General features: G+C 40.0%; 1 protein-coding gene across 3 annotated transcripts in view; it reads left to right on the top strand.

Annotated features, from left to right (window-relative positions):
• Window positions 1-26,075, top strand: part of SENP1 (SUMO specific peptidase 1) — a 58,393-nt gene extending 32,318 nt beyond the window's left edge. For all 3 annotated transcript variants that reach the window (XM_036866864.1, XM_036866863.1, XM_036866862.1), the window contains 5 exons: window positions 19,661-19,864; window positions 20,733-20,812; window positions 21,739-21,823; window positions 22,347-22,442; window positions 23,399-26,075. In XM_036866864.1, the coding sequence (XP_036722759.1) occupies window positions 19,661-19,864; window positions 20,733-20,812; window positions 21,739-21,823; window positions 22,347-22,442; window positions 23,399-23,461 (528 nt within the window). In that variant the 3' untranslated portion in view covers window positions 23,462-26,075. The remainder of the gene's footprint in view (window positions 1-19,660; window positions 19,865-20,732; window positions 20,813-21,738; window positions 21,824-22,346; window positions 22,443-23,398) is intronic.
• The last annotated feature ends 955 nt before the right edge of the window (window positions 26,076-27,030 follow it).

Here is a 27,030-nt window from a genome sequence, read left to right as displayed (position 1 = left end):
GCTGATTTATCTTTTTATGTGTTGAAGATTTGGACGCTGAGGGAGAGGACCTTCACTTATTGGTATTCTCGCTCTGTTTAAGGCACCTGCCCTGCAGTTCACATCTTTTGATCAAATATTTAATAGCTGACCATGTTGCAGCATGAAGGAATACTTTGGGATTTCCATATAGGAATCCATTTCTACTACCCTTTCTGTCTCTACTTAGGTCACTTACGTTATGAGTGGGAAGCTTTCTAAAATAGCCTACATTTATACGTGATATTATTTAAACTGACATAGAAGTTACATTATTAAATATTTGATGTATTGAGTTAAAAAAGAAAAAAGGTATGGCTCTCAGCTCCTGAGAGTTCTAATTATTTTATGTAGATTAGTTACATTAGAATCTTTAAACTGATCTGTCCTATTCCTAAACCTGTAGGAGTCTACAGGTTTAGGAAGGATATTTTCACAGCAAAAGAAGAGAGCTGGGTTGGGATTTTTTCCTATTTACCTGCCTCCTTTCTTAGGCCCACTAGGAGCATTCCTGCCTGATATCTTTGGTGTACTCAAGCTTCATAGCTATGGATACTTTTTAGATGCTCAATATAGTAAGCACTAGATATTCTAGGTACCTGTATCCTGGCCTTCTATGTTTAAGACCTTCCAAATACTAATATTGGCCAACGTCTGTTGGGCATTTACCTTATGTTATGCAGTATTTTTTTTGAACTCAAATACCTTTTTTTTTTAAACATCTTTATTGGAGTATAATTGCTTTACAATGGTGTGTTAGTCTCTGCTGTATAACAAAGTGAATCAGCTATATGTAAACATATCCCCTCCCTCTTGCGTCTCCCTCCCACCCTCCCTATCCCACCCCTCTACGTGGTCACAAAGCACCAAGCTGATCTCCCTGTGCTATGCGGCTGCTTCCCACTAGCTATCTGTTTTATGTTTGGTAGTGTGTATATGTCAGTGCCACTCTCTCACTTCGTCACAGCTTATCCTTCCCCCTCCCCGTGTCCTCAAGTCCATCCTCTACGTCTGCGTCTTTATTCCTGTACTGTCCCTAGGTTCATCAGAACCATTTTTTTTAGATTCCATGTATATGTGTTAGCATACGGTATTTGTTTTTCTCTTTCTGACTTACTTCACTCTGTATGACAGACTCTCGGTCCACCCATATCACTACAAATAACTCAATTTTGTTTCTTTTTATGGCTGAGTAATATTCCATTGTGTATATGTGCCACATCTTCTCTATCCATTGGACACTCAAGTTGCTTCCATGTCCTGGCTATTGTAAATAGTGCTGCAATGAACATTGTGGTACATGTCTCTTTTTGAATTATGGTTTTCTCAGGGTATATGCCCAGTAGTGGGATTGCTGGGTCATATGGTGGTTCTATTTTTAGTTTTTTAAGGAACCTCCATACTGTTCTCCATAGTGACTGTATCATTTTACATTCCCACCAACAGTGCAAGAGGGTTCCCTTTTTTCCACACTCTCTCCAGCATGTATTATTTGTAGATTTTTTTGATGATGGCCATTCTGACCGGTGTGAGGTGATAACCTCATTGTGGTTTTGACTTGCATTTCTCTAATGATTAGTGATGTTGAGCATCCTTTCATGTGTTTGTTGGCAATCTGTATATCTTCTTTGGAGAAATGTCTATTTAGTTCTTCTGCCCATTTTTGGATTGGGTTGTTTGTTTTTTTGATATTGAGCTGCATGAGCTGCTTGTATATTTTGGAGATTAATCCTTTGTCAGTTGCTTCATTTGCAGGTATTTTCTCCCATTCTGAGGGTTGTCTTTCGTCTTGTTTATGCTTTATTCTAAGTGTTTTATGTGTTCTACTCATGTCATAGTCACCACAACCCTTGGAGGTAGATACTGTAATTTTATCATCTCCATTTAATAAAGAAACAAGGCATAGAAAGATTAAGAAACTTGCAAGGTTACATAACTAGTAAGTAGCAGAGCCAGGATTCAGACTCAAGCATTGGGTCTTATCTGTTATGTCATACTGCCTCAGAATCTTAAATTGGATCCCATTTTAGGATTAGATGTATAGGATTTGAGAACCATGTCATGTCCAGTAAGTTGATCTTCTATGGGGCCAGCTGAACTAACCCCACCGTCTTTGCCATTGGTGAGTTTATAAGATATAAATTTCAGAAGTTCATCACTCCCTGAATAATATCTTTGACAAAGAATAGTAAAGAAATTATGGTTTGATACTGTCTTGCTTTAGGGGAAGCATCCCTTGCTTCTTGTGGCTCAGAATAGTGATATTAGAACATTGGGTCAAATAACAGGGGAAAAAAAGAGCTCACCAAATCAAAGGGCAAAATGAAAATCAAAAACAGTCATAAATATCCACCAATTAAGTGTTTTTGATTTGGAGATATTAATCTGTGGTCTTTTACCATTTTTTGACTGCCACTGCTAAATGGGGAAGAGTCAGTTATTCTATAGGGATTGTAGCTCGTGTTTGTTGTAAATTATGCAGAACCTTCTAGGGGGCAGCAATGAGTAGGATATGAGCTGAGTTCTAGCTATATATTCTGGTATTACCTCAGTGAGCTCCCTTACAGAGGCAGCATTCATCAGGACATAGTTTCCATTCCCTGGGCCCACCAGAGGCTGGATTTTTACCAAACAAAGTTCATGGAAATTACATTACTTAGAAGAGACAAGGGAAAGGAAAGATTCCTTGCCTACTTTATCTCTACCACACCTACCCATAACTTTTGTAAGGAGTACTTGTCTTCTGAGTTCAGGATAATGTTAACCTTGAAAGCAGGTGCCAATTCACATGTCCATAATGATGATGAGAACTGTTAATAATAACTACTTTAATAACTATTTTAACTGTTTTAAAAAGCACCATTTTCAAAGTACCGCATTTCTCAGGCTTTTAGAATTACTGCCCTTGAGAAGCTAATACCATTCTGAAGGGGAATTAGTAGATATCCTTAATTATTCATAATCATTTTAAAATACTTAATTCCATTTCTCAATTGTGAACTCTCAATCTTTTGCAAGTAATTTGCTCTCTTCAGTGCTATTCTCCTTCCCTCAAACAGATATTTTCATTAATAACCATTTCTTTTCTTTTTGTTTCTCATGTCAGTTTTATAGGCTGCATTAAAATTTTCTCCAAAAGAAGGTGGTTGACACATTATTTCTACTATTTTATAGACGAGGAATATAAGATCCTAGAAATGAAAGGGATCAGATTTAGTTTATAAGGAAAATAAAATCCAGAAGTCCTGTATTTGGGATATGTACAGAAAGCCATTAGGCTATCCTTTCTCTGCTCTCTTTCCTAAAAGAAGAGTAAGCCACAGTGCCTGTTCATACAATAGGCTTTCTAACATGGTTTTTTTTTTTTTTTTTACATCTTTATTGGAGTATAATTGCTTTACAGTGTTGTATTAGTTTCTGCTGTATAACAAAGTGAATCAGCTATATGCATACATATATCCCCATATCCCCTCCCTCTTGCATCTCCCTCCCACCCCTCTAGGTGGTCGCAAAGCACCGAACTGATCTCCCTGTGCTATGCAGCTACTTCCCACTAGCTATCTATTTTACATTTGGTAGTGTATATATGTCAGTGCTACTCTCTCACTTCGTCCCAGCTTACCCTTCCCCCTCCTTGTGTCCTCAAGTCCATTCTCTATGTCTGTGTCTTTATTCCTGTCCTGCCCCTAGGTTCATCACAACCATTTTTTTTTAGATTCCATGTATATGTGTTAGCATACGGTATTTGTTTTTCTCTTTCTGACTTCACTCTGTATGACAGACTCTCGGTCCATCCACCTCACTACAAATAACTCAATTTCGTTTCTTTTTATGGCTGAGTAATATTCCATTGTATACATGCACCACTTCTTCTTTATCCATTAATCTGTCCCTGGACACTTAGGTTGCTTCCATGTCCTGGCTATTGTAAATAGTGCTGCAATGAACATTGTGGTACATGACTCTTTTTTTAATTTTTTACTTTTAAAATATTTTTATTTATTTATTTGTTTTTATTTTTGGCTGTATTGGGTCTTCGTTGCTGTGCTCGGGCTTTCCCTACTGTTTGTTGCAGTGCGCAGGCTTCTCATTGTCGTGGCTTCTCTTGCAGAGCATGGGCTCTAGGCTCAAGAGCTTCAGTAGTTGTGGCTCACGGGCTCTAGAGTGCAGGCTCAGTAGTTGTGGCGCACAGGCTTAGTTGCTCCGCGGCATGTGGGATCTTCCCAGACCAGGGCTCGAACCCATGTCCCCTGCATTGGCAGGCGGATTCTTAACCACTGCGCCACTAGGGAAGCTCCCATGACTCTTTTTGAATTATGCTTTTCTCAGGGTATATGCCCAGTAGTGGGATTGCTGGGTCATATGGTAGTTCTATTTTTAGTTTTTTTTTTTTTTTTTAAGAAATTCACGTTCTTTTATTTATTTATTTATGACTGTGTTGAGTCTTCGTTTCTGTGTGAGGGCTTTCTCTAGTTGCGGCAAGTGGGGACCACTCTTCATCGCGGTGCGCGGGCCTCTCACCATCGCGGCCTCTCTTGTTGCGGAGCACAGGCTCCAGACGCGCAGGCTCAGTAATTGTGGCTCACGGGCCCAGTTGCTCCGTGGCATGTGGGATCTTCTCAGACCAGGGCTCGAACCCGTGTCCCCTGCATTGGCAGGCAGATTCTCAACCACTGCGCCACCAGGGAAGCCCTATTTTTAGTTTTTTAAGGAACCTCCATACTGTTCTCCATAGTGGCTGTATCAATTTACATTCCCACCAACAGTGCAAGAAGGTTCCCTTTTCTCCACACCCTCTCCAGCATTTATTGTTTGTAGAGTTTTTGATGATGGCCATTCTGACTGGTGTGAGGTGATACCTCATTGTAGTTTTTTTTTTTAAACTTTGGGTTTGTTTGTTTGTTTATTTATTTATTTATTTATTTATTGCTGTGTTGGGTCTTCGTTTCTGTGCGAGGGCTTTCTCTAGTTGTGGCAAGTGGGGGCCACTCTTCATCGCGGTGCGCGGGCCTCTCATTATCGCGGCCTCTCTTGTTGCGGAGCACAGGCTCCAGACGCACAGGCTCAGTAATTGTGGCTCACGGGCCCAGTTGCTCCGCGGCATGCGGGATCTTCCCAGACGAGGGCTTGAACCCGTGTCCCCTGCACTGGCAGGCAGATTCTCAACCACTGCGCCACCAGGGAAGCCCCCTCATTGTAGTTTTGATTTGCATTTCTCTAATCATTAGTGATGTTGAGCATCCTTTCATGTGTTTGTTGGCAATCTGTATATCTTCTTTGGAGAAATGTCTATTTAGTTCTTCTGCCCATTTTTGGATTGGGTTGTTTGTTTTTCTGATATTGAGCTGCATGAGCTGCTTGTATATTTTGGAGATTAATTCTTTGTCAGTTGCTTCGTTTGCAAATATTTTCTCCCATTCTGAGGGTTATCTTTTCGTCTTGTTTATGGTTTCCTTTGCTGTGCAAAAGCTTTTAAGTTTCATTAGATTCCATTTGTTTGTTTTTGTTTCCATTTCTCTAGGAGGTGGGTCAAAAAGGATCTTGCTGTGATTTATGTCATAGAGTGTTCTGCCTATGTTTTCCTCTAAGAGTTTTATAGTGTCTGGCCTTACATTTAGGTCTTTAATCCATTTTGAGTTTATTTTTGTGTATGGTGTTAGGAAGTGTTCTAATTTCATTCTTTTCCATGTAGCTGTCCAGTTTTCCCAGCACCGCTTATTGAAGAGGCTGTCTTTTCTCCATTGTATACTCTTGCCTCCTTTATCAAAGATAAGGTGACCATATGTGCGTGGGTTTATCTCTGGGCTTCTATCCTGTTCCATTGATCTATATTTCTGTTTTTGTGCCAGTACCATACTGTCTTGATTACTGTAGCTTTGTAGTATAGTCTGAAGTCAGGGAGTGATTCCTCCAGCTCCGTTTTTTTTTCTCAAGATTGCTTTGGGTATTCGGGGTCTTTTGTGTCTCCAGACATATTTTAAGAATTTTTTGTTCTAGTTCTGTAAAAAAATGCCATTGGTAATTTGATAGGGATTGCATTGAATCTGTAGATTGTTTTGGGTGGTATAGTCATTTTCACAATGTTGATTCTTCCAATCCAAGAACATAGTATATCTCTCCATCTGTTTGTATCATCTTTAATTTCTTTCATCAGTGTCTCATAGTTTTCTGCAAACAGGTCTTTTCTCTCCTTAGGTAGGTTTATTCCTAGGTATTTTATTCTTTTTGTGGCAGTGGTAAATGGGAGTGTTTCCTTAATTTCTCTTTCAGGTTTTTCATCATTAGTGTATCAGAATGCAAAAGATTTCTGTGCATTGATTTTGTATCCTGCTACTTTACCAAATTCATTGATTAGCTCTCGTAGTTTTCTGGTAGCATCTTTAGGATTCTCTATGTATAGTATCATGTCATCTGCAGACAGTGACAGTTTTACTTCTTCTTTTCTGATTTGTATTCCTTTTATTTCTTTTTGTTCTCTGATGGCTGTGGCTAAAATTTCCAAAACTTATGTGGAATAATAGTGGTGAGAGTGGGCAACCTTGTCTTGTTCCTGATCTTAGTGGAAATGGTTTCAGTTTTTCACCATTGAGAATGATGTTGGCTGTGGGTTTGTCATATATAGCCTTTATTTTGTTGAGGTAGGTTCCCTCTGTGCCTACTTTCTGGAGGCTTTTTATCATAAATGGGTGTTGAATTTTCTTGAAAGCTTTTTCTGCATCTACTGAGATGATCATATGGTTTTTCTCCTTCAGTTTGTTAATATGGTGTATCACATTGATTGATTTGCATATACTGAAGAATCCTTGCATTCCTGGGATAAACCCCACTGGATCAGGGTGTATGATCCTTTTAATGTGCTGTTGGATTCTGTTTGCTAGTATTTTGTTGAGGATTTTTGCATCTATGTTCATCAGTGATATTGGCCTGTAGTTTTCTTTCTTTGTGACATCTTTGTCTGGTTTTGGTATCAGGGTGATAGTGGCCTTTTAGAATGAGTTTGGGAGTGTTCTTCCCTCTGCTATATTTTGGAGGAGTTTGAGAAGGATAGGTGTTACCTCTTCTCTAAATGTTTGATAGAATTTGCTTGTGAAGCCATCTGGTCCTGGGCTTTTGTTTGCTGGAAGTTTTTTTTTTTTTTTTTTTTTTTTTTTTTATTTTTTGTTTTTTTCACACACACACACACTGTATTTTATTTTTACAAGACATAAATAGACTGACACCAAGCATTGTACATGGATGACCACAACAAAAGCAACAATGATTGCAATTACCAAACATGAAACACACTCATACTATGTCATAATATTGACATTCAGTCCAGTAATCCTCCACTGTAACAGCTCCTTTACTTTGCAGTGAAAATTGATTTGTATATTCTTTGCCTCTGAGTCCTTGTGGGTTTTTTTTTTTTTTTGAATTCAGACAGAAAGTCACAAAAATTATACTCATCCTCATCAGTTCACTCAGTCCCATGTAATTAATTTTTTTTTTTTTCATCTTGATCTTTTGTTAGCACTTTTATGAGTTCATCAGTTTTTCATTAGAGTTCTGAAAATGCTTATTCATTCAGTTCAGCAGTACAGTCAGTTACCAGAAACCTGTACTTGTCAGAGTCTTTTCCATGAATTTCTTGAAGATGAAACCCTTTTATAGGAACATATTTGCAAAATCATCAGAGTACACCCAGAACTGTCTGTAAATGACAAAGGACTTAAAAATGACCACGGTTAAAGATTTGATGAAAGTTCATAATAATGCAGTTGACAAGAAAATTAGTTATTTCTGAGATATACATTTTAAAGTAATAACTAGGATTATTACTTATAACATTATACCAGAACATATAAGATTTTTAGAAATTTCATGTAATGTCTGAAACATTTATATTAACATATTTCCATACATATTTGCTGGAAGATTTTTAATCACAATTTCCATTTCAGTGCTTGTGGTTGGTCTGTTTATATTTTCTATTTCTTCTTGGTTCAGTCTTGGAAGGTTGTGCTTTTGTAAGAATTTGTCCATTTCTTCCAGGTTGTCCATTTTATTGGCATATGGTTGCTTGTAGTAATCTCTCATGATCCTTTGTATTTCTGCAGTGTCGGTTGTTATTTCTCCTTTTTCATTTCTAATTCTGTTGATTTGAGTCCTCTCCCTTTTTTTCTTGATGAGTCTGGCTAATGGTTTATCAATTTTGTTTATCTTCTCAAAGAACCAGCTTTTAGTTTCATTGATCTTTGCTATTGTTTCCTTCATTTCTTTTTCATTTATTTCTGATCTGATCTTTATGATTTCTTTCCTTCTGGTAACTTTGGGGTTTTTTTGTTCTTCCTTCTCTAATTGCTTTAGGTGTAAGGTTAGGTTGTTTATTTGAGATGTTTCTTGTTTCTTGAGGTAGGACTGTATTGCTATAAACTTCCCTCTTAGAACTGCTTTTGCTGCATCCCATAGGTTTTGGGTTGTTGTGTTTTCATTGTCGTTTGTTTCTAGGTATTTTTTGATTTCCTCTTTGATTTCTTCATTGATCTCTTGGTTATTTAGTAGTGTATTGTTTAGCCTCCATGTGTTTGTATTTTTTACAGATTTTTTCCTGTAATTGATATCTAGTCTCATAGCATTGTGATCGGAAAAGATACTTGATACGATTCAATTTTCTTAAATTTACCAAGGTTTGATTTGTGTCCCAAGATATGGTCTATCCTGGAGAATGTTCCATGAGCACTTGAGAAGAAAGTGTATTCTGTTGTTTTTGGATGGAATGTCCTATAAATATCAATTCAGTCCATCTTGTTTAATGTGTCATTTAAATATGTGTTTCCTTATTTATTTTCATTTTGGATGATCTGTCCATTGGTGAAAGTGGGGTGTTAAAGTCCCCTACTATTATTGTGTTACTGTCAATTTCCCATTTTATGGCTGGTAGCATTTGCCTTATTTATTGAGGTGCTCCTATATTTGGTGCATAAATATTTACAATTGTTATATCTTCTTCTTGGATTGATCCCTTGATCATTATGTAGTGTCCTTCTTTGTCTGTTGTAATAGCCTTTATTTTAAAGTCTATTTTGTCTGATATGAGAATTGCTACTCCATCTTTCTTTTGATTTCCATTTGCATGGAATATCTTTTTCCATCCCCTCACTTTCAGTCTGTATGTGTCCCTTGGTCTGAAGAGGGTCTCTTGTAGACAGCATATGTGCAGGTCTTGTTTTTGTATCCATTCAGCCAGTCTATGTCTTTTGGTTGGAGAATTTAATCCATTTACATTTAAGGTAATTATGGGTATGTATGTTCCTGTTACCATTTTCTTAATTCTTTTGGGTTTGTTTTTGTAAGTCTTTTCCTTCTCTTGTGTTTCCTGCCTCAAGAAGTTCCTTTCGCGTTTGTTGTAAAGCTGGTTTTGTGGTGCTGAATTCTCGTAACTTTTGCTTATCTGTAAAGGTTTTAATTTCTCCCTCGATTCTGAATGAGATCCTTGCTGGGTAGTGTAATCTTGGTTGTAGGTTTTTCCCTTTCATCACTTTAAACATGTCCTTCCACTCCCTTCTGGCTTGCAGAGTTTGTGCTGAAAAATCAGCTGTTAACCTTATGGGGATTCCCTTGTATATTATTTGTTGCTTTTAATATTTTTTCTTTGTATTTAATTTTTGATAGTTTGATTAATATGTGCCTCAGAGTGTTTCTCTTTGGGTTTATCCTATCTGGTTATCTCTGTGCTTTCTGGACTTGATTCACTATTTCCTTTCCCATGTTAGGGAAGTTTTTTGACTGTACTCTCTTCAAATATTTTCTCAGTCCCTTTCTTTTTCTCTTCTTCTTCTGGGACCCATATAATTTGAATGTTGGTGTGTTTAATGTTGTCCCAGAGGTCTCTGAGACTGTCTTCAATTCTTTTCATTCTTTTTTCTTTATTCTGCTCCCTGGCAGTTATTTCCACCATTTTGACTTCCAGCTCACTTATTCGTTCTTCTGTCTCAGTTATTCTGTTATTGATTCCTTCTAGAGTATTTTTAATTTCAGTAATTGTGTTTTTCATCACTGTTTGTTTGCTCTTTAGTTCTTCTAGATCCTCGTTAAATGTTTCTTGCATTTTCTCCATTCTGTTTCCGAGATTTTGGATTATCTTTACTACCATTACTCTGAATTCTTTTTTGTGTAGTTTGCCTATTTCATCTTCATTATTTGGTCTTGTAAGTTTTACCTTTCTCCTTCGTCTATAACATATTTTTTTGTCATTTCATTTTTTGTTTTTTTTGATGGTTGGTGCTGTATTCCTGTCTTACTGGTTGCTTGGCCTGAGACGTCCAGCACTGGAGTGTGCAGGCAGTTGGATAGAGTTGGGTCTTTGTGCTGAGATGAGGACCTCCAGGAGGTCTCACTCTGATTAATATTCCCTGGGGTCTGAGCTTCCTGTTAGTCCAGTGGTTTGGACTCAGAGCTCCCACTATGAGAGCTTGGGCCCAACCTCCACCCTGGGAACCAAGATCCCGTGAGGTTTGTGGCACGGTAAAAAAATGAAGAAGAAAGAAAGAAAGAAAAAAAGGAGCAGTACAATATCAAAGAATAAAAGACAAAATAAAAGTAGAAAGATAAAAAATATGTTAGGAAAAGTAAAAGTATAATTGAAACAACTGCAACAAGGCAAAATAAAACCACAACAGAAAAAAGGAAGAAAAGGCGGGGTGGAGGACAAGTCAAAAGGAGAGATCACTAACAAAGTATAAAGAATAAAATAAAATTAGAAAAATAAAAGATTTAGTAGGAAAAATAAAAATATAAAAGAATCAACAACAGTGAATCAACAAGGTAAAACAGAACCCCAATCTAAAAGAGGAAAAAAGAAAAAAAAAAAAAAAAAAAAAAAAAGCCTTGACCATGGGGGTGGAGTTTAGGCTGTGGTGGCACTTAGGCAGGGGCACTGTTTAGGGTGTGGCAGGGCCTAGGCAGGTGGGGGGTGACATTTGAGCATGGGGTGGGGCCTAGGTGGGTGACTTTTAAGCTTGAGGCGTGGCCTCTGCTTAGGACCTGTGGGGAATAGGAGAGGCAGCATGCAGAAATGAGGGCCTCAGGAGTGTGGAGTTCCGTAGTTTGTAGGTAGGGCACTGAGTGAGGGTGTGTGGGTGGGGTTTAGGCCCAGCTCGTTGGAGGGGGTCTCCGAGTGTAGAGTTGGGGCCCTGGGTGGGGGTGTAGGGGTGGGGCTTCGGCTCTGCACGGCAGGGGGGAGGCTCCGAGGGCAGAGGATTAGGCCCGGGAGCCCAACAGGCTTCCCGGTGCCTAAGTGGACAGGGAAAGTACTGGCCCCATTCCCTTCCGCTCCTTCGTGCCCCTCCCCCACCGTCTCCCCCAGGGTCTCCCCCAGGGTCTCCCCCGTTGCCACTGGACCCCTAACCGTGGTTGGGTCCCGCTGGGTGTAGGAACTCCTTCCCTCCCCCAGCCAGCCCTCAGGGTGCCGGTCCTGGAGGTCTGGCCTTAACTTTTGCTCCCCCTTCCCTCCCTCCCACTCCCTCAGGACCCGCATGGCTGGAGGGGGCCTCAATGGGCAGAGGATCAGGCCTGGGATCTCAGCAGGTTCCTGGGGGTTCAAGTGGGCAGGGGAAACCTGGCCACACTCCCTTTTGATCCTCTACCCTCCCAGTGGTTCCCCAATTTACCCCTTCCCCTCCCGCAGCCACCCCTCGGGGCGCCAGTCCCATCCCGCCTCCACTTCTCCTCCCCCTTCCTTCCCCCAGTGACCCACGTCCTACCCAGTCGCTGGGGGTTCCTCCTACCTGCTTAGGTGTCCGTGGTCCCCCACTGGTGCCTGGTAGGTGTCCTAGTTGTGAGGAGACGAGAATTCCGCATCCTCCTAGTATGCCATCTTGACTCCGCCCCCCCAACATGTTTTTAAGAATGGATTTTTATATAGGTGAGGATTAACATTTTACCTTACTATAAGAAAATGAAACTTCTCAAAATTGGAATGTGGGAAGTGGCTGCCTTGTAAAGAATAGAAAATGAGGCTGGAAAGCTAATAACATATAGATGGGGATTTCTATACCAGGTCTGGTGATTAGTTATTAAAAGAAATTTCTAATTAAGGGAAGGAAGACAGGGTTAAAGAGAGGAGGAGTTAGTTGCAAAAGTAGATTGAAACAAAAGGAAATATTAACAAATATTAACAATACAATATTATTAAATATTAACAATATTAACAAATTAAACAAAAGGAAATATTTTTAAGTGTATGTCAGTACTAGAAACTATTTATTATTTCCTGGAGATTGAGTTGAATAACTTCTGGAATCCAAGTCTAAGATTTTAGGTTAATGATCCTGAGGAGAGGACTACCTTAGGCTTTGTGTTTCTCTTTATGGCCTGCTAATTCTGCTTCTTAGAGGGCCTAAAAGTTGTTTTATAAAGCATCAGATAAATTTAGAAATACATGGAAATTATTTAGGCATACAAGTAAATGAATCTGACTTCTTCTGATCCTGATAGAATAAAATGGATCAGATTTACTCTTTCAACTTAACTAGGAAACTAGATAAAACATCAAGCAAGAATTTTCAGACATTGGATAACAGTGATTCCTGAGAGAAGGGAAATGAAAAGGATGAGCCTATGATTTCCACAGCTTACTGGGGCGGTGTGTTGAGGGGAGAGAGCTGGTAAAACCTGGCAGTGCCTGGCAGTCTTGTGAGTGGAGGAGACAGAGTTCAGGGAGGCCAAAGTGGCTAAGGTTTGTGAGATAAATACTGGAGGGGAAGTTGCTGAACAAAGAGAAAGCTCCAGAGATATGCAGTGGGCCCCCCTCAAATCTTTGGCTGAATACTGATCTGTACATATATGGGAAGAAACTACCAGAGCCTGGGGGAAGAACCACCAGAAAGAAGGAATCAGAACAAGCCTGAGAGCTAACACAGGTGCCAAGAATAGTTCATGTCCCAACCATCTAGAGTAGAAAAGTTGTGGGGCATTGAATAGAGTCCTCAAAAGGGCATTGCTTCAAGAGTGGGGCCAAAGTGACCCTAGAATAAAGGTTGCCCTGAACCCATGGTAACAAGCTTAAATACAAGTCTTGAAAGCTTGAAACTGATCCAACTAACTTAACTATATCACAGAACAAAGCCCAACAATATTTAAAGGAACACAGCAAATTCTGGTAACAACAAAACCCAACAACATGAAATTCACAATGTCTAGCATCCAATTAAAAATTCCCAGGCATGCAAATAGAAGAAAAATATAACAAAGGGAAAAAACAGTCACTATAGAAATACCCAGAAAAGACAAAAATGATAGGATTAGCCAACAAAGATATTAAAACAGATATCATTAACATATTCACATGTTCAGGAAAGTGGACATTATGAGGAGAGAAATGGAAAATATAAAAGACCCAAATTGAACTTCTAGAGATGAAAAATACAGTATCTGAAATGAAAAATACATGAGATGAGATTAACATATTAGACACTGTGGAAGGAACAGTTAGCGAACTTGAAAATAGAGCAATAGGAACCATTCAAATGGAGTAGAAAAAAGGCTGAAAAAAGATGACTAGAGCTTAGCGAGCTCTGGGGCAGTGTCAAGCCTAAGCATGTAATTGAAGTCCCAGAAGGGAAAGTTGGGTGTAAGTGGTATCAGAAAAAATGTTTAAAGAAATAACGGTGGAAGATTTTCCAAATTTGGAAATATACTGACAGATCCCAGAAATTCAGCATACCTCAAATAGAAGAAACACCATAGTGAAATGTATAATAATCAAATTGCTAAAGACCACTGATAAAGAGAAAACTAATGAAAGCAACCAGAGGAAAAGAGGCATATTATGTACAGAGGAACAAAGATCTGTCAGAAACCATGTAGGCCAGAGGACAATATAGCTACATCTTTAAAGTACTGAAGGAGGAAAAAAAAAGCTTGTCAACCTAAATTCTATACCAGCAAATAAATCTTTCAAAAAATAAGGCTATACTTTTTTAGGCAAACAAATGCTGAAAGAATTCATCACCAGCAGACTTCTACCGTAAGAAATATTAAAAGATATTTGTCAGGCAGAAGACAAATATGAGGTAAAAGTTTCAATCTACACGAGGAGTGAAGAGCAGTGGAAATGCTCTCAGTTTTTAATATCTCTGAAAGACAATTGACTAGTCAAGTCAAAAATAAAACAACATACTGTGGGGTTTATAACATGTTGAAGTGAAGTATATGACAATCATAACATAAAGGAGGGGGAAAATGGAAGTACATACTTGTCTAAGGTTCCTATACAATACATGAAGTGGTATAATGTTATATGAAGGTAGACTACAATAAGTTAAAGACATATAAATCCTAGAGCGACCAGTTAAAAAACAAAAACAAAAACCAGAGAGGTATCGTTATAAGCCAGTAATGGAGGTAAAATGGAATTAAAAGATACCCAATCCAAAGGAAGGCAGGAAAAGAGGAAGGATACAAAGAACAGATGGGACTAATAGTAAAAAAAGAACATGATGGTAGATTTAAAACCAACCATCTCAGTAATCACATTAAATGTAAATGACCTAACCCGGCACACCCAATAGAAATATAATGTGAGCCATGTATGTAATTTTAAGTTTTCTAGTAGTCACATTAAAAAAAAGTGAAAAGAAACAGGTAAAACTAATTTTATAATATATTTTATTTAACCCAATATATCCAAAATATGTTATTTTGGCATGTAATAAATCTGAAAATATTGTTAATGAGATATTTTACCTTCTCTTTAAAATGTATGTATTTTACACTTACAGCACATTTACACTTACAACACAATTTGCATTAGTCATATTTCAAGTGCTCAAGAGTCACATTTGGCTAGTAGCTACCATATTGGACAGTATAAATATCCTGTTAAAAGGCAGAGATTGTCAGATTAGGTTAAAAAATATGTCTACAGGAAACCTATTTTAAATATGAAGACACATATAGGTTAAAAGTAAAAGGATGGAAAAAATATACCGTGCCAACACTAAACAAAGGAAAGATGAAGTAACTGTATTAATATCACACCAAGTAGATTTCAGAGCAAGTCATATTACCAGTGATAGACTTTTCATAATGGTAAAGGGGTAAGTTCAAGAGGATTAACAACCTAGATATGTACACACCTAACAGAACTTCAAAATAGATGAAGTAAAAACTGAGAAAATTGGAAGGGGAAATAGACAAATTTATAATTACTGTTGAAGATTTCAACACCTCTTTCTCAATAATTAACGGTTTCCGAGGAGAAGTTAAATCTAAGTGATGCTTGGTAAGAGAGGAAACATCCTGCCAAACATTAAGCCCAACTAGACAAACCTAGCACAGGGAGTAGGTTTTCCTTAGGAAATAAAAACTGCGTAAGAAGGGAAAAAAATCAGACAAAATGAGATAAATTAAGTGAATATGATGGGGTCTACGATATGCTATGCACTCTAACATGTGGAATAAAATGACTAGAATGGAAGTTATAGTGTTTCTAACATGACTCGTGGGAAGATTCCACGTCATTATAGTTTACCTCTTTAAAGTGTTTCTTAATAGAACTAGTCCTATTGATAAACCAGGGATTTATGTGAGGTCACAGGGAGAATAATTACAGTTGTCATGACTGCATAAAAATAGATGTTGCCTGCCTCTCTTTCTCTAAAACCTTGGCAGTAATTCTAATAATTTGTTACTTGAATTCGCATGTGAGAAAAATCCTGGACACAGTGAGGGATGCAGTAACATAGAGCTTACCTGAAGTCTGCCTTCTTGGTTTCCATAGTATTATTAGATTAGATCTTTTAGGAGTGAGTGACCTTCTGACACATAATATTCAGGGGTTGTTGCTTGGTCAGTCTTTTGGGTTTTGTGGTTGACAAGGATAAGTCTAATTTAAAAATCAGAATGAGGAAGACTTCCCCAGTGGCACAGTGGCTAAGAATCCGCCTGCCAATGCAGGGGACACGGGTTCGAGCCCTGGTCCAGGAAGATCCCACATGCCACGGAGCAACTAAGCCCGTGTGCCACAACTACTGAGCCTGCGCTCTAGGGCCCGCATGCCACAACTACTGAGCCCGTGTGCCACAACTACTGAAGCCCGCGCGCCTAGAGCCTGTGCTCCACAACAAGAGAAGCCACCGCAAGTAGCCCACACACCACAAGGGAGAGTAGCCCCCACTCACCACAACTAGAGAAAGCCTGTGCACAGCAACGAAAACCCAACACAGCCAAAAATAAATACAATTAAATCTTTAAAAAAAAAGAAAATTCAGAATGAGTATGTAGAGGGGAAAATCTGGAGGGGTAAAATAGGAAAACAGCTTTTTTTCCCCCTGAAAGTTATCGTGGTCTCTGCTCAGGAACACTGTCATGCTCAGGACTTTTAGAACATTTATTTCCTAAGTCAATTATAAGGGTTCAGAGTGTGAAACTGGAAAGGGTTAAAGTCAGGATTGTATTGTGAAATGTTTTACTTCTAAATGCATGAGAAAACAATAGTTTGGCTGGTTTACTGCGTGAGAAGGAGGATACAAATAGCAGTCATTTATGTCATTGTGGTAACATACAGGAAAAGGATTGAGTCCTTAGTTTGAAAACATGGTAGGCTTTTCTTTTAAAGAGAAGCTTTTTTCAGCTTCAACCTGGCAACTCTTCAAATAAAATCACAAAGGAATAAGACACTATAAACAACCATTCCACCCCCAGACAGGACTGCATAGACAAGTAGGCACTCATGGCCAAAGCTGCAAAGGCAGCAGGAAGGGCAGCTGTTTAGGCACCAGGAGCTGCAGCAAGCAGAGGCAAGTGTGGGCCCCCAAAAGAGTGACAAGTGCAAGACAAACAGTAGGCACCGGGCTGACTTATTACTCTTAGCCCCCTATTCCAAAGGGAATTGAAGATCTTCTGAAGCTAAGAGAGTCCTGTGTGCAGAAAGGCTCTCACTATGGAAGGGGAGGGAACCTTGTCTTCACAAAATACAAGCAAGTGCTCTGACCATCATTGCTCCTCTTTCATCTTAAGCACTGTGATCCCTTCTCTCATTTCTTTTTCCTTTATCTTCAGCCCTCTGTGAGATGACGTGTAGGATTCTTTTTGTTCTCCTAACTCCTAGCTTGTTTTTTTGGTATGATTGTGTCTTGGCTGAACTACGGCAATTTTCCTCATTTGGATAGAGTAAGAGCTGAAAAACTGAGGAGAGAAACTCAGATCTAAATTCTGCCTCAGATGTCAGATTACATGTCCTCAGTTAATGGGAGGGAACATTGAAGCCACTAAACTCCCTCCTACTGAGATACAGGAGAAATGAAAAAGAACCCAGACCACTCCGTAGAGCTAATTAATGAGCTGGCTTTGGAGGAAGCCATTTCCCTCTCAGTGGAGAAACCTTGGTTGGAGGCAGAACTGAAGCAGTGGAAGAGGGATTCTTAGTGTGGTGTCCTGATCACTAGGTCTCTGTTCCTGTTCAGCTGGCTTGGTCTTTAGCTTTATAGGTCCACTCTCTCAAAATAACAAAATGAAATAAGAAGCCAAACAACTCAGTCTATGGAGGTCCAGCTAAACTTAATTGGTTTCTGGCACTCTTTCCTCCTGAAAAATAGGATAGTCATGTGTAGCATGACACTCATAATGTCATCCTTTTCACTTCAGGGTAACTATACCAAAGGTGGTATACCCCTCTGATGGGCACCTGGGGGAGATATATCTCTGTGGCTTTCATGTGCTTGGCTATCCTTATCTCTCTCTAATTTCTTCCACTTCCATCCTAAGTCCTTGTTGCCTGTTGTAATATATAACTTGTCTGCCCCCATGGAAGGTTTGGCTTACAGTGACTGACAGGTTGTCTGCCTGTTCACTTCACCCCCTGGATTGAAGGGTTTAGTTAGCCTCATAGCATGGCTAATACTGTGGGATAGAATGCCAGAGGAATCAGTCCCTTCCTGCTGATTTTCTCTCACTAGAGGATGTAGATTATAGCTGTGAAATCTGTGCTTGCTGAGCAAGATCCTCCTGCATTCCTGGCTGCCTTCACAAGTGGAGAAGCATCCTTTAGCACCATTATCTTCGGGGGCAGGGTTAGATTAAAAACCTGGATTGGAGAAATCTGTGATCCTAATTGTGTCTTAATTCATTATCATTATTTTAAATAACTGAGCTCCAGTTACCTATTGGGCATCACTCAACAGAGAATCAACCACAACCTGAGTCCTCTGGGCCTGTTGTTCCGTCTTCAGAGATGCAGGAAAAACAGTGTCTTTCTTCAGTCCTAGCTCTCCCTCCCACCACCCTCAGAGCTCTGCTTCATGGTGAATGTGGTTTCCCTGCAACTGCTTAGGCATCCTCATCTATAGGCCCTTTCTCTGGTCTAGACCATGCTCCGGTGTGTTCCTGGCAGCGTTCCCTGCTGCCTCCCCAGTATGTAGTTGCCTACTATTGGGCTCACTGCTCTGGCATTCTAGTGTGTAAATATTTGTCAAAGGACGGGGGTGTTTTCCCATTCCCCAAAAAGCATTCTGAAAAATGTGCCTGTTTTCTTAGTCATATTTCCAAGCTTTGGATCAGTTAGCCCATTCATTCCTTGCAGTTGACAGACACTGGCCTGACCTCAGCTGGCCACATAAAATAAGTATGCAGTAACTTCCGGCACAGTAACTTTCAAGCTTTGGTACCAAGGAGTCCTGGACTTAAAGGAACCATGGATGACATAGTCATTGTTAGAGAACACATTGTTTCATTAACATATCTCCTGTATCAAGCATTTTAATTTCTTTCACTTGTACTTGATATTGAAGGCATAAATGGAATCAACAAAAATGAGGCAGCTAACCATATAGATTCTGGGGGAGAACTTTACTCTTCATGTTTGTCATTTTACTTTCAGGTCTCATGTAATGTAGGTTATACCATATCCATGTCTGCCTCTATAATGGTGACATTGCTGAGCTACTACCAGTTTAGAGATGTTTTTCCAATATAGTTGATGGTTTATTCTGTCGCTCAGTTCTACTTGAGACCAAAACAGTTTGCTTCTGCTAGGTGGCTTGTTAGGCTGAAAATGCAATCCTTAGTCATGGAGCAGAATTTTCTATCTTTGTGCAGAATCAGGAGACCTACATAGAAGGATTGAACTACTGATCTTACCTTTGTTAACACTAGACTCTGAGCTCAGGATTTATTTAAATTACTTGCACAGTCCCGATAGATTAAAGGAACTGCTAGTGTGTACCTCATTAAACTGCTTGTACTCCTTCCTTTCCTTTTCTCTGAGTCTCACCTTGTACCACCCCTTCCTCCTCATTTTCCAGTTTTTTTAACCTAATCTTCAGTCTTCTACAAGTCCGGCCAACATCTTCCCATATGTATCTGGAACCATATATATACACATATGTGTGTGTGTGTGTGTGTGTGTGTGTGTGTGTGTGTATACACACACACACACATCAGCTTTTTCTGTTTTCACTGTTTATAACCACCTCAACACCTCCCTCCCTTCTAGTCAAAATTTGATATAGGGACATGAGGCTGTTGGGTGTTGAAGTCATAATTGAATTGATTAGGAAACTAACCTATGCTGTGCAATATCGCAACTGTGTTTCCTTCTTACAACACAACTATTTTGAAAGGCTGGAGTATCTATTTTAATACATATACTTTCTTCCCACAGATCATCAATTTCTACATGAATATGCTGATGGAGCGAAGTAAAGAGAAGGGATTGCCAAGTGTGCATGCATTTAATACCTTTTTTTTCACTAAGTTAAAAACGGCTGGTTATCAAGCAGTGAAACGTTGGACAAAGAAAGTAGATGTCTTTTCTGTTGACATTCTTTTGGTGCCCATTCACCTGGGAGTGCACTGGTGTCTTGCTGTGAGTGCCTCTTTTATTACTGATAAAATTTAAAAGAAATCTATGTAATTATAGAATACACAGAGAGTGGTGAATATTCTACATTTTCACTAGATGACTGAGAGAAAAAGTAGCATTTAGTTGTCTAAAAATTGGATAGATCAGTGAACTCCCTGTCAAGAGTGGGAGATACTTAGACTTTGAAGAAAGCTATGGAGTTTTCCTTTTCTGGAAATATTTAAAAAGGGAGTTATAAGTCAAAGCAGGCTAAAGGCAAGGCATGGGGAGTAAAAGTGACTTCTCAGTGATGCTGCCAACTCAGATTCTATGACTGTTATTTTCTGCCTAATCATGACTTGTCTTGCATACTTGGTAATTCAGTATTTTTTATGATTCTGAGAACATGGATACATGAGCTTAATATATTAATAAAAGTATAAAAAGTATTTCACAGTCTGTTTTGAATTACATTTGAAAAGCATAAGCCAAAAGGAAATTCTCCAAGTAAAGAAACAAAAACTAGACTCTTTTACCATCTTTCAGAAAATGTATGGAAATTATCTCACTCAACTTACGTTCTCTGAAGAGCATGTTGTGTCTTCACTGTAACCCACAGTGCAGATGGAGAACCTGAGTACTAGAAAAAGGTTTCAGGGCAATTACTGGAGCCACCAGTCAATCAGCCCCCATCGTAGTTCTGAGTAAATAACCCCCCTGTTCTTCTCTCCTCTGCAGATTAAGCATGGTATAATGCTAAGCATCCATCAAACTTGTCATGATATCATAGGAAATCTGGCAGAAGGTTCCAAATTCCAGGGAAGGGAAAAGCTGAGAAACCAGTTTTCTTCACTTCATAAACACAGATTTTTTTTTTTTTTTTAATTCCCAGGTTGTAGACTTTAGAAAGAAGAATATTACCTATTACGACTCCATGGGTGGGATAAACAATGAAGCCTGCAGGATCCTCTTGTAAGTAGGGAGTTGAGGACAAAGAGTTTGATGTTGGGTATATGTTATGTTTTTCCAGCTATTGAACTCAGTTCTCTGATCCCTTCAATGTAGTGATTAATAAAGGAAATCTTTATCTTGAGTAAGAATGGATATTTTCCATCTAAATAAGTAAAGTTTAATAATAATATAATACCAAAAATACACCCTAATGGGGATAATTACTGTCCCAGTGCTCTAAATACAGAGTGGATATATACATATAGATATAGAAACTACTTAGAAATCATCTACTCCAACCTCCTAATTTTTCAGATGAAGAAACCAAGACCCACAGAGGTGACTTAGATTTGCTCAGGTCCTGCTAGTTAGTGGCTCAACTGGGAACCAGAATGCAAATCTCTTTATATCCCATGTGTTTCTCTTTCCAAAATGTCTATTTCTCACTGTACCATTTTGGCAGCCAGGAGGGGGCTGGGTTCCAGAATCGTGAGCAGTTCGCACTTAAGAAGAGTGCTGTATATGAGGTATGCACTCAACAAATTGTTGATTTGGATTGAATTTTCACACAGGAGAATCAAGACTGTAAATAAATAAATACCTCAGTATTGCTGGAGAAACATTTTTCTTCCATTAGATTGAGTTCTGTAGGACCATATAAACCAAGGAAAAGAACCAAAACTTGTTCCTCAGGACGGACAGTAGGTAGAAGGAGCCTGGGTATCAAAGGCAGATGTCATGCTTCTCTTGGGTTGACAGGGAAGGCCTGAATTGTGGGACCTCCAAAGGAAGCTTAGCAGTCCAAAGATTCCCTGCCCAGTAGTATATACTGTTTTCCTTAGACGCGCAGAAGAAAACTCTTCCTAAGGATTGTCAGCCCCGTTCTTGCAGTGGCAGCTGTCATCACTGCTCCCCAAGCTCATCTCATTCTCTCCCAATACCTTTAGGCAATACCTGAAGCAAGAAAGCATTGACAAGAAAAGGAAAGAGTTTGACACCAATGGCTGGCAACTCTTCAGCAAGAAAAGCCAGGTACATTTCTTCTTGATGAGATGGAAATCCTGAGACCTAGGGTATTGGAAAGAAAAGGATTTTACTGCTTGGTCCCCAGAGACCTTCTGTGTTAGTGTCTAGCCTCACCTCAGCTTGGTCGTTTGGTTCCTTGGGGAAGACAGAGTAAGCTATCTGTGGGAAACTAGTAATGTGTTTCTTATGAAGAACTAGGTTTTATAAATGCCCAGCTATTTTGCTAAACTTTCATCTGTGGGAAATGTTTGCAGATTGTTTGGCCCTTGTGGGAGGGGCCAGCTTTTACACCCTTGGGTGTCATGGAAATCTAAGATAGTCTCCTGTGTGATTAATAAATACACAGGCTGGACTGAGATGCTGAATTTTTTTCTCTGAGCCTCTGTTGTTCTGAGTCGGGGACCAGAGTCATCTCTTCAAAATTCAGGGAAACCTGTAAAATTTATATCCTTTGGCTCTTATTTATAATCAAATAAGAAAGAAGGAAGCTTGGAAAGATGTCACTTTTTTATTGTTTTTGGCCTTTCAGGAAATTCCACAGCAGATGAATGGAAGCGACTGTGGCATGTTTGCCTGCAAATATGCTGACTGCATTACCAAAGACAGACCAATCAACTTCACACAGGTGAGCCAAGCCTTCAGGAGGGAGCTCTATGACCACCCTGTCTCCAGGCTGCCGGATAGATGTTTTTCCCTCCACTTGCTCCACTTAGGGGGCTCTGCTTCAGCTTGTGGCTCATAACACGGGTGGTTACTGCCTGTGCCGCGTCACAAGAAAAAGGGTAGTGATAGGCCACATCCCGGGTTACCGTATATCACATATTGTGATGTATGGGCAGAGCCTTCTTCTCCGCCCATCTCTCCCACCTACCTCAAATCCTGTAAGAAGCAGAGAACTGGGACCAGAGCAAGTTTCCTATAGTTTCCCTTTATTTGGATAGCAGTTAAGTTTTGGAACAGGCCACATCTTGATCTAGTGTAATTTGTTATGCTGCCCTCTTCCCCTGCCCCTCACTTGAGGCAGCTGGTCAGTCTTCTTATAGTTTGTGATTGTTTATTTCTGTCCACGTGGTCCTTCGGAGACCAAAGTGGATTGAGACTAGAGATTAGGGGTTATTCTGTGTCCTCCACTTAACTCTTTACTTCTGTTTAAATCAATGGCTTTACCAGATTTTTCCACCATAGCCCTTGGGTGGAGCTCACTCTTGCAGTTCCTATAACTCCTCCCGTAAAAAGTGAGTTTTTGATTTTCAAGTGTCGGATCTCATATCCTCTTAAAAGTTTAACATAGAGGACTTGATAGACACCATTCTCAAAATTCTTGGAGACATTTGGGTGTACCCTAGGGACTTCTGGCAATGCCCAACAAAACTTCTAAGGTTACAACAATGGAAAATAGCAATAGAGATAGTAATAGAAAAAAGCAATAGAAAGAAAAAAAAATCACATGTGATGAAGAATGAGCCATTTGAAAGATCAGAAATTCAGCTGAGATTATTTTAGTTGAAAACCTCAAGACGGAAAGGAGTGTTAGGTCTGCATACAAGAAATGAAAATAAGGGTGTCTCTGTGTCCCTACAGCAACACATGCCCTACTTCCGGAAGCGGATGGTCTGGGAAATCCTCCACCGAAAGCTTTTGTGAAGACTGTCTCAATTAGCAGACGTGGACTTGTGGGAGACCAGCTCTTTGTTGTCTACAGCCAGAGACCTTGGAAACAGCTGCTCCCAACCCTCTGTTCTTGTAAAGTCCTTGATCCTGGACCAGGCCCTGGAGAGATGCACTCACAAGCACATCTGCCTTTCCTTTTGTATCTTAGATACTATTTTTGCAAAGAAACTTTGGTGCTGTGAAAGGGGTGAGGGACATCCCTAAGCTGAAGAGAGAGACTGCTTTTCACTTCTTCAGTTCTGCCATCTTATTTTCAAAGGGCTCCAGCCTCACTCAGTCTCTAATTAGGGGCCTGAGAGAAGCTTGGAAAGACTCTTGATTTCATGTAAACTCTTGTTGTTAGGCCTTACTAAGAGGTAGGAAAGGACGTGGGCAAAAAGGTAGGGATGAAAACCACCAGCATATACACGCACACATACATACACACAGGATTTTCAAGATATGTCACTGGGAAAGTGACTGTAAACTGGACTTTGGGGCACCTGCATAATTCCCTCCTCCAGGACTTTTCCTATTTATATGCCCCTTTGTGAAATCCGTCTGCTTCTGTACAAGGCTGTTTTATCATCTGTAGCATCTTCCTCTCCTGAGGCACAACACGTGAGCCCTGGATGGACCCCAAAGTCCCAGGCAGTCCTTTCCTTAAAAGCAGAGGCTTGCATGTGCTCACAACACATGATATGGGGAAGACCCACCCAGGGAGTGGTTTAGTGGAGTGACAAGGCACCACTTTTACTGCTACCTACTTCTGACCAAGAAGAAGGACCTCAGTCTTTAGCATAAAATTCCAGCATTGGATGAATGCAGGTCTAGTTTGGTCTGTGGCTAGCTAGTTTAAATATGTTTCTAACCACAGAGAATTTAATATATATATATATTTCACAGGGATATGTTTTTTTTTTTTTTTGAAGGCTGAATGTGTTCACCATTTTAGCCTGTAGGTTTATTACCATTTTCCAAATTTAGCTCCAGCACGCACAGATCCCAGCCCCTATGTGTAGGGTGTTTGTGGACTTCCTAACAGAATATTTTGATTCCTGGTTGAATTTTGGCTTGGGGTAGAGGTTACAGAGGGAGGCGAGATTTTCAACTGGAAAACGGGTGGAATTTGGACTGATCAGCTTGAGATTGAAAAACTGCTATTCCTTTTGTTCTTTGTGGCATCTCCCCACCCTCTGAGCGCTCCTCAGGCTAGATAGTGAAACGATCCAATGCCAGTGTCATTTTGTACTTAAGTTCCAAAATAGGAACATTTTATACTTTTTTCTCTATTGTAATAGGTAGTTTTGTATGAAATCTTTTCTTCTCTTCCCATGTACCTCATCCTTTCCAACATTGTGCTTTCTCCCTGGGCTTATTTGAAAATTTTACTCTGTTTTATATCAAGCTTGTTTAGTACATTTTTCTATGTGTTACCACAGGTTACAATTTGAAAAGAAAACTATTTTTTTTAAATATTCCATTGTTAACTGAATGTTACTGTTTTCCACTCCAGCAACTAGATGTCCTACCTTTTTCATACTGCCTGCCTTTGGGGGGAAGACCACCTTTTGTTTGTTTGTTTTCTTTTTTTTTCTTCTTTCTTTCTTGCCTGTTTTGTTTTGATTTGTTTTTTTTGTTTTGTTTTGGTTTTTTTTGGTGTTTTCTATAGGAAATAAATAGCTTTCTATATATGAGTTCTTGGGACTTTCACATTCTCTTTTAGAGAGCTATGGCATGCAGGCTCATTGTGGGACTCCTGAACATTGATTCTTGGTACTTAATGTATTTAAGTGACAACTTGAAAGGTGACAATATGGTATAGATTTTGGACCATGAATCAAAAAGACCTGAGTTTTTCAGGCACTCTTGCTGTTGTCTGGGGGACTCAAAACAAGATACTTCTCTGTATTTATTGTTTGTCCATTTAGATAACATCTGTCTTACTTTCCTCACAGACTTTTTGTACAGACCAAAGCAACAAATATTTATTGCCATGTACAGCAGAAAATGAAACATGCAACAAAAGCACTTTGAAAAATATACAAGGAATTGTTAAGCCTGTCTGAATTTGGCCCCACTTTCTGACCAGTGTAGTTTTGTACAAGGTGAAGTTAGTGATCCTGAGATGCCCTGCATGAGTGGTCCAGGCTGAGACACAGGTTGTGGTCCAGGGTGGGAACCAAGTAGACTTAACATAGTGGGGGCCATTCTTTCCAGACAGCTGCCCAAGAAGAGCAGGACTAGCATCTGGAAACTTTCTTCTTCATTTAAGGGCGGACCTTGATGACAGGGGGGAAAAAATACGACGTTCCTGTATTCCATGGCCAAGGGCATGTTACCAATGTCTTGTTTAACCTGCTTTAAACTAAAGCCTGTTGCTTTCCTTTTCTCCGATCTTCCCCTCGCCTCTGTGTCCAGTGCTCATAATTACCTGCCTCCCCAAAGAAAGGGAACACTTGATGGATGATAAGCTCTAGATGCCAGATATGGAGCCTTCAGCAGAAACCACAGTCTCAACAATCACTCCTGGACCCTGTACAGAGAAAATCAGACCATTCCTGCCCATTTGAGGATACATGGTGCGAGGCACAGAGGCTAGTTCCATCGCATTTGTCACCTGGGACCCACCGTTGCTCCCGGGAGCCCTGTTTAGGTTTGAATGTAAGAGCGCTTTTCCCTCATCTGGCCTGGAGACTCTGTGTAAACTGACTCTTCATATTTCTCTGTGGTATCAACTTCTCTCTTATTTTGCCCTTGTAATTGTGCTAGCATCTTCTACCCACTGCCCCTAGCAAGATTAGCCCCAAAGTTTTAGTGTTCTGGGATAGAAACAGGTTGCCTGGAAAAGCACTGCCAGCAGCCATATTCCAGAGTCTGTCCATCGCCACCTGGTTCTGCGTGGCCCATAAAAGGCTCTAGTGGGTAGGGAGGGAGGGTTCACTTCAGAGCCCCAATGTTTTTAGCGTTTCAGCTTCTGGTCCTTCTCCTGTGCCATCCCTCCAGCTCTCAGATATGTCTTAACCCAGAGTAAGAGAGACAACTGACACTCGGCCTTTGTCTTCTCCCTTGCTCCACCTGGATGGGCCAGGGGGGTTGGGGTAGGGTGGAATATGATGCTTTCATCCTGGGAGCTCACATACCCAAGAGAGTCAGAAAAAGACGTGTAACGCTATCAGGCCCTGTTGTTGACTCAGACTACATGCTGAGCTCCTGGCAAAGTGGCCATATTTCCCTACCCAGGAGCAATCTGTCCACAGCTTCAAATTCATCCTAAAATTTGGGAAGGGACAAGTAAGACTCAACTCAATAGCTTTCCTAATAGCCCAGGCCTTATTTCACCTGTGTTGAATCCTAATATCTGTCTTTTAAGAGCCCATAATTCCTATTCCCAGCTTTGGAGGTGGTGGGTGATGTAACGTAAGGGTAAATGGGGTTATGCTGGTCACCACTGAGAGAAGAGTACTTAGGGGCTTCCCTGGTGGCGCAGTGGTTGAGAGTCTGCCTGCCAATGCAGGGGACACGGGTTCGAGCCCTGGTCTGGGAGGATCCCACATGCTGCG

This window comes from Balaenoptera musculus, chromosome 10 (assembly GCF_009873245.2).
Source record: "Balaenoptera musculus isolate JJ_BM4_2016_0621 chromosome 10, mBalMus1.pri.v3, whole genome shotgun sequence".
In the NCBI taxonomy this organism is placed as follows: domain Eukaryota; kingdom Metazoa; phylum Chordata; class Mammalia; order Artiodactyla; family Balaenopteridae; genus Balaenoptera; species Balaenoptera musculus.
The sequence above is the reverse complement of the archived record's forward strand: the minus strand, read 5'-3'. Positions and strand labels throughout refer to the sequence as shown.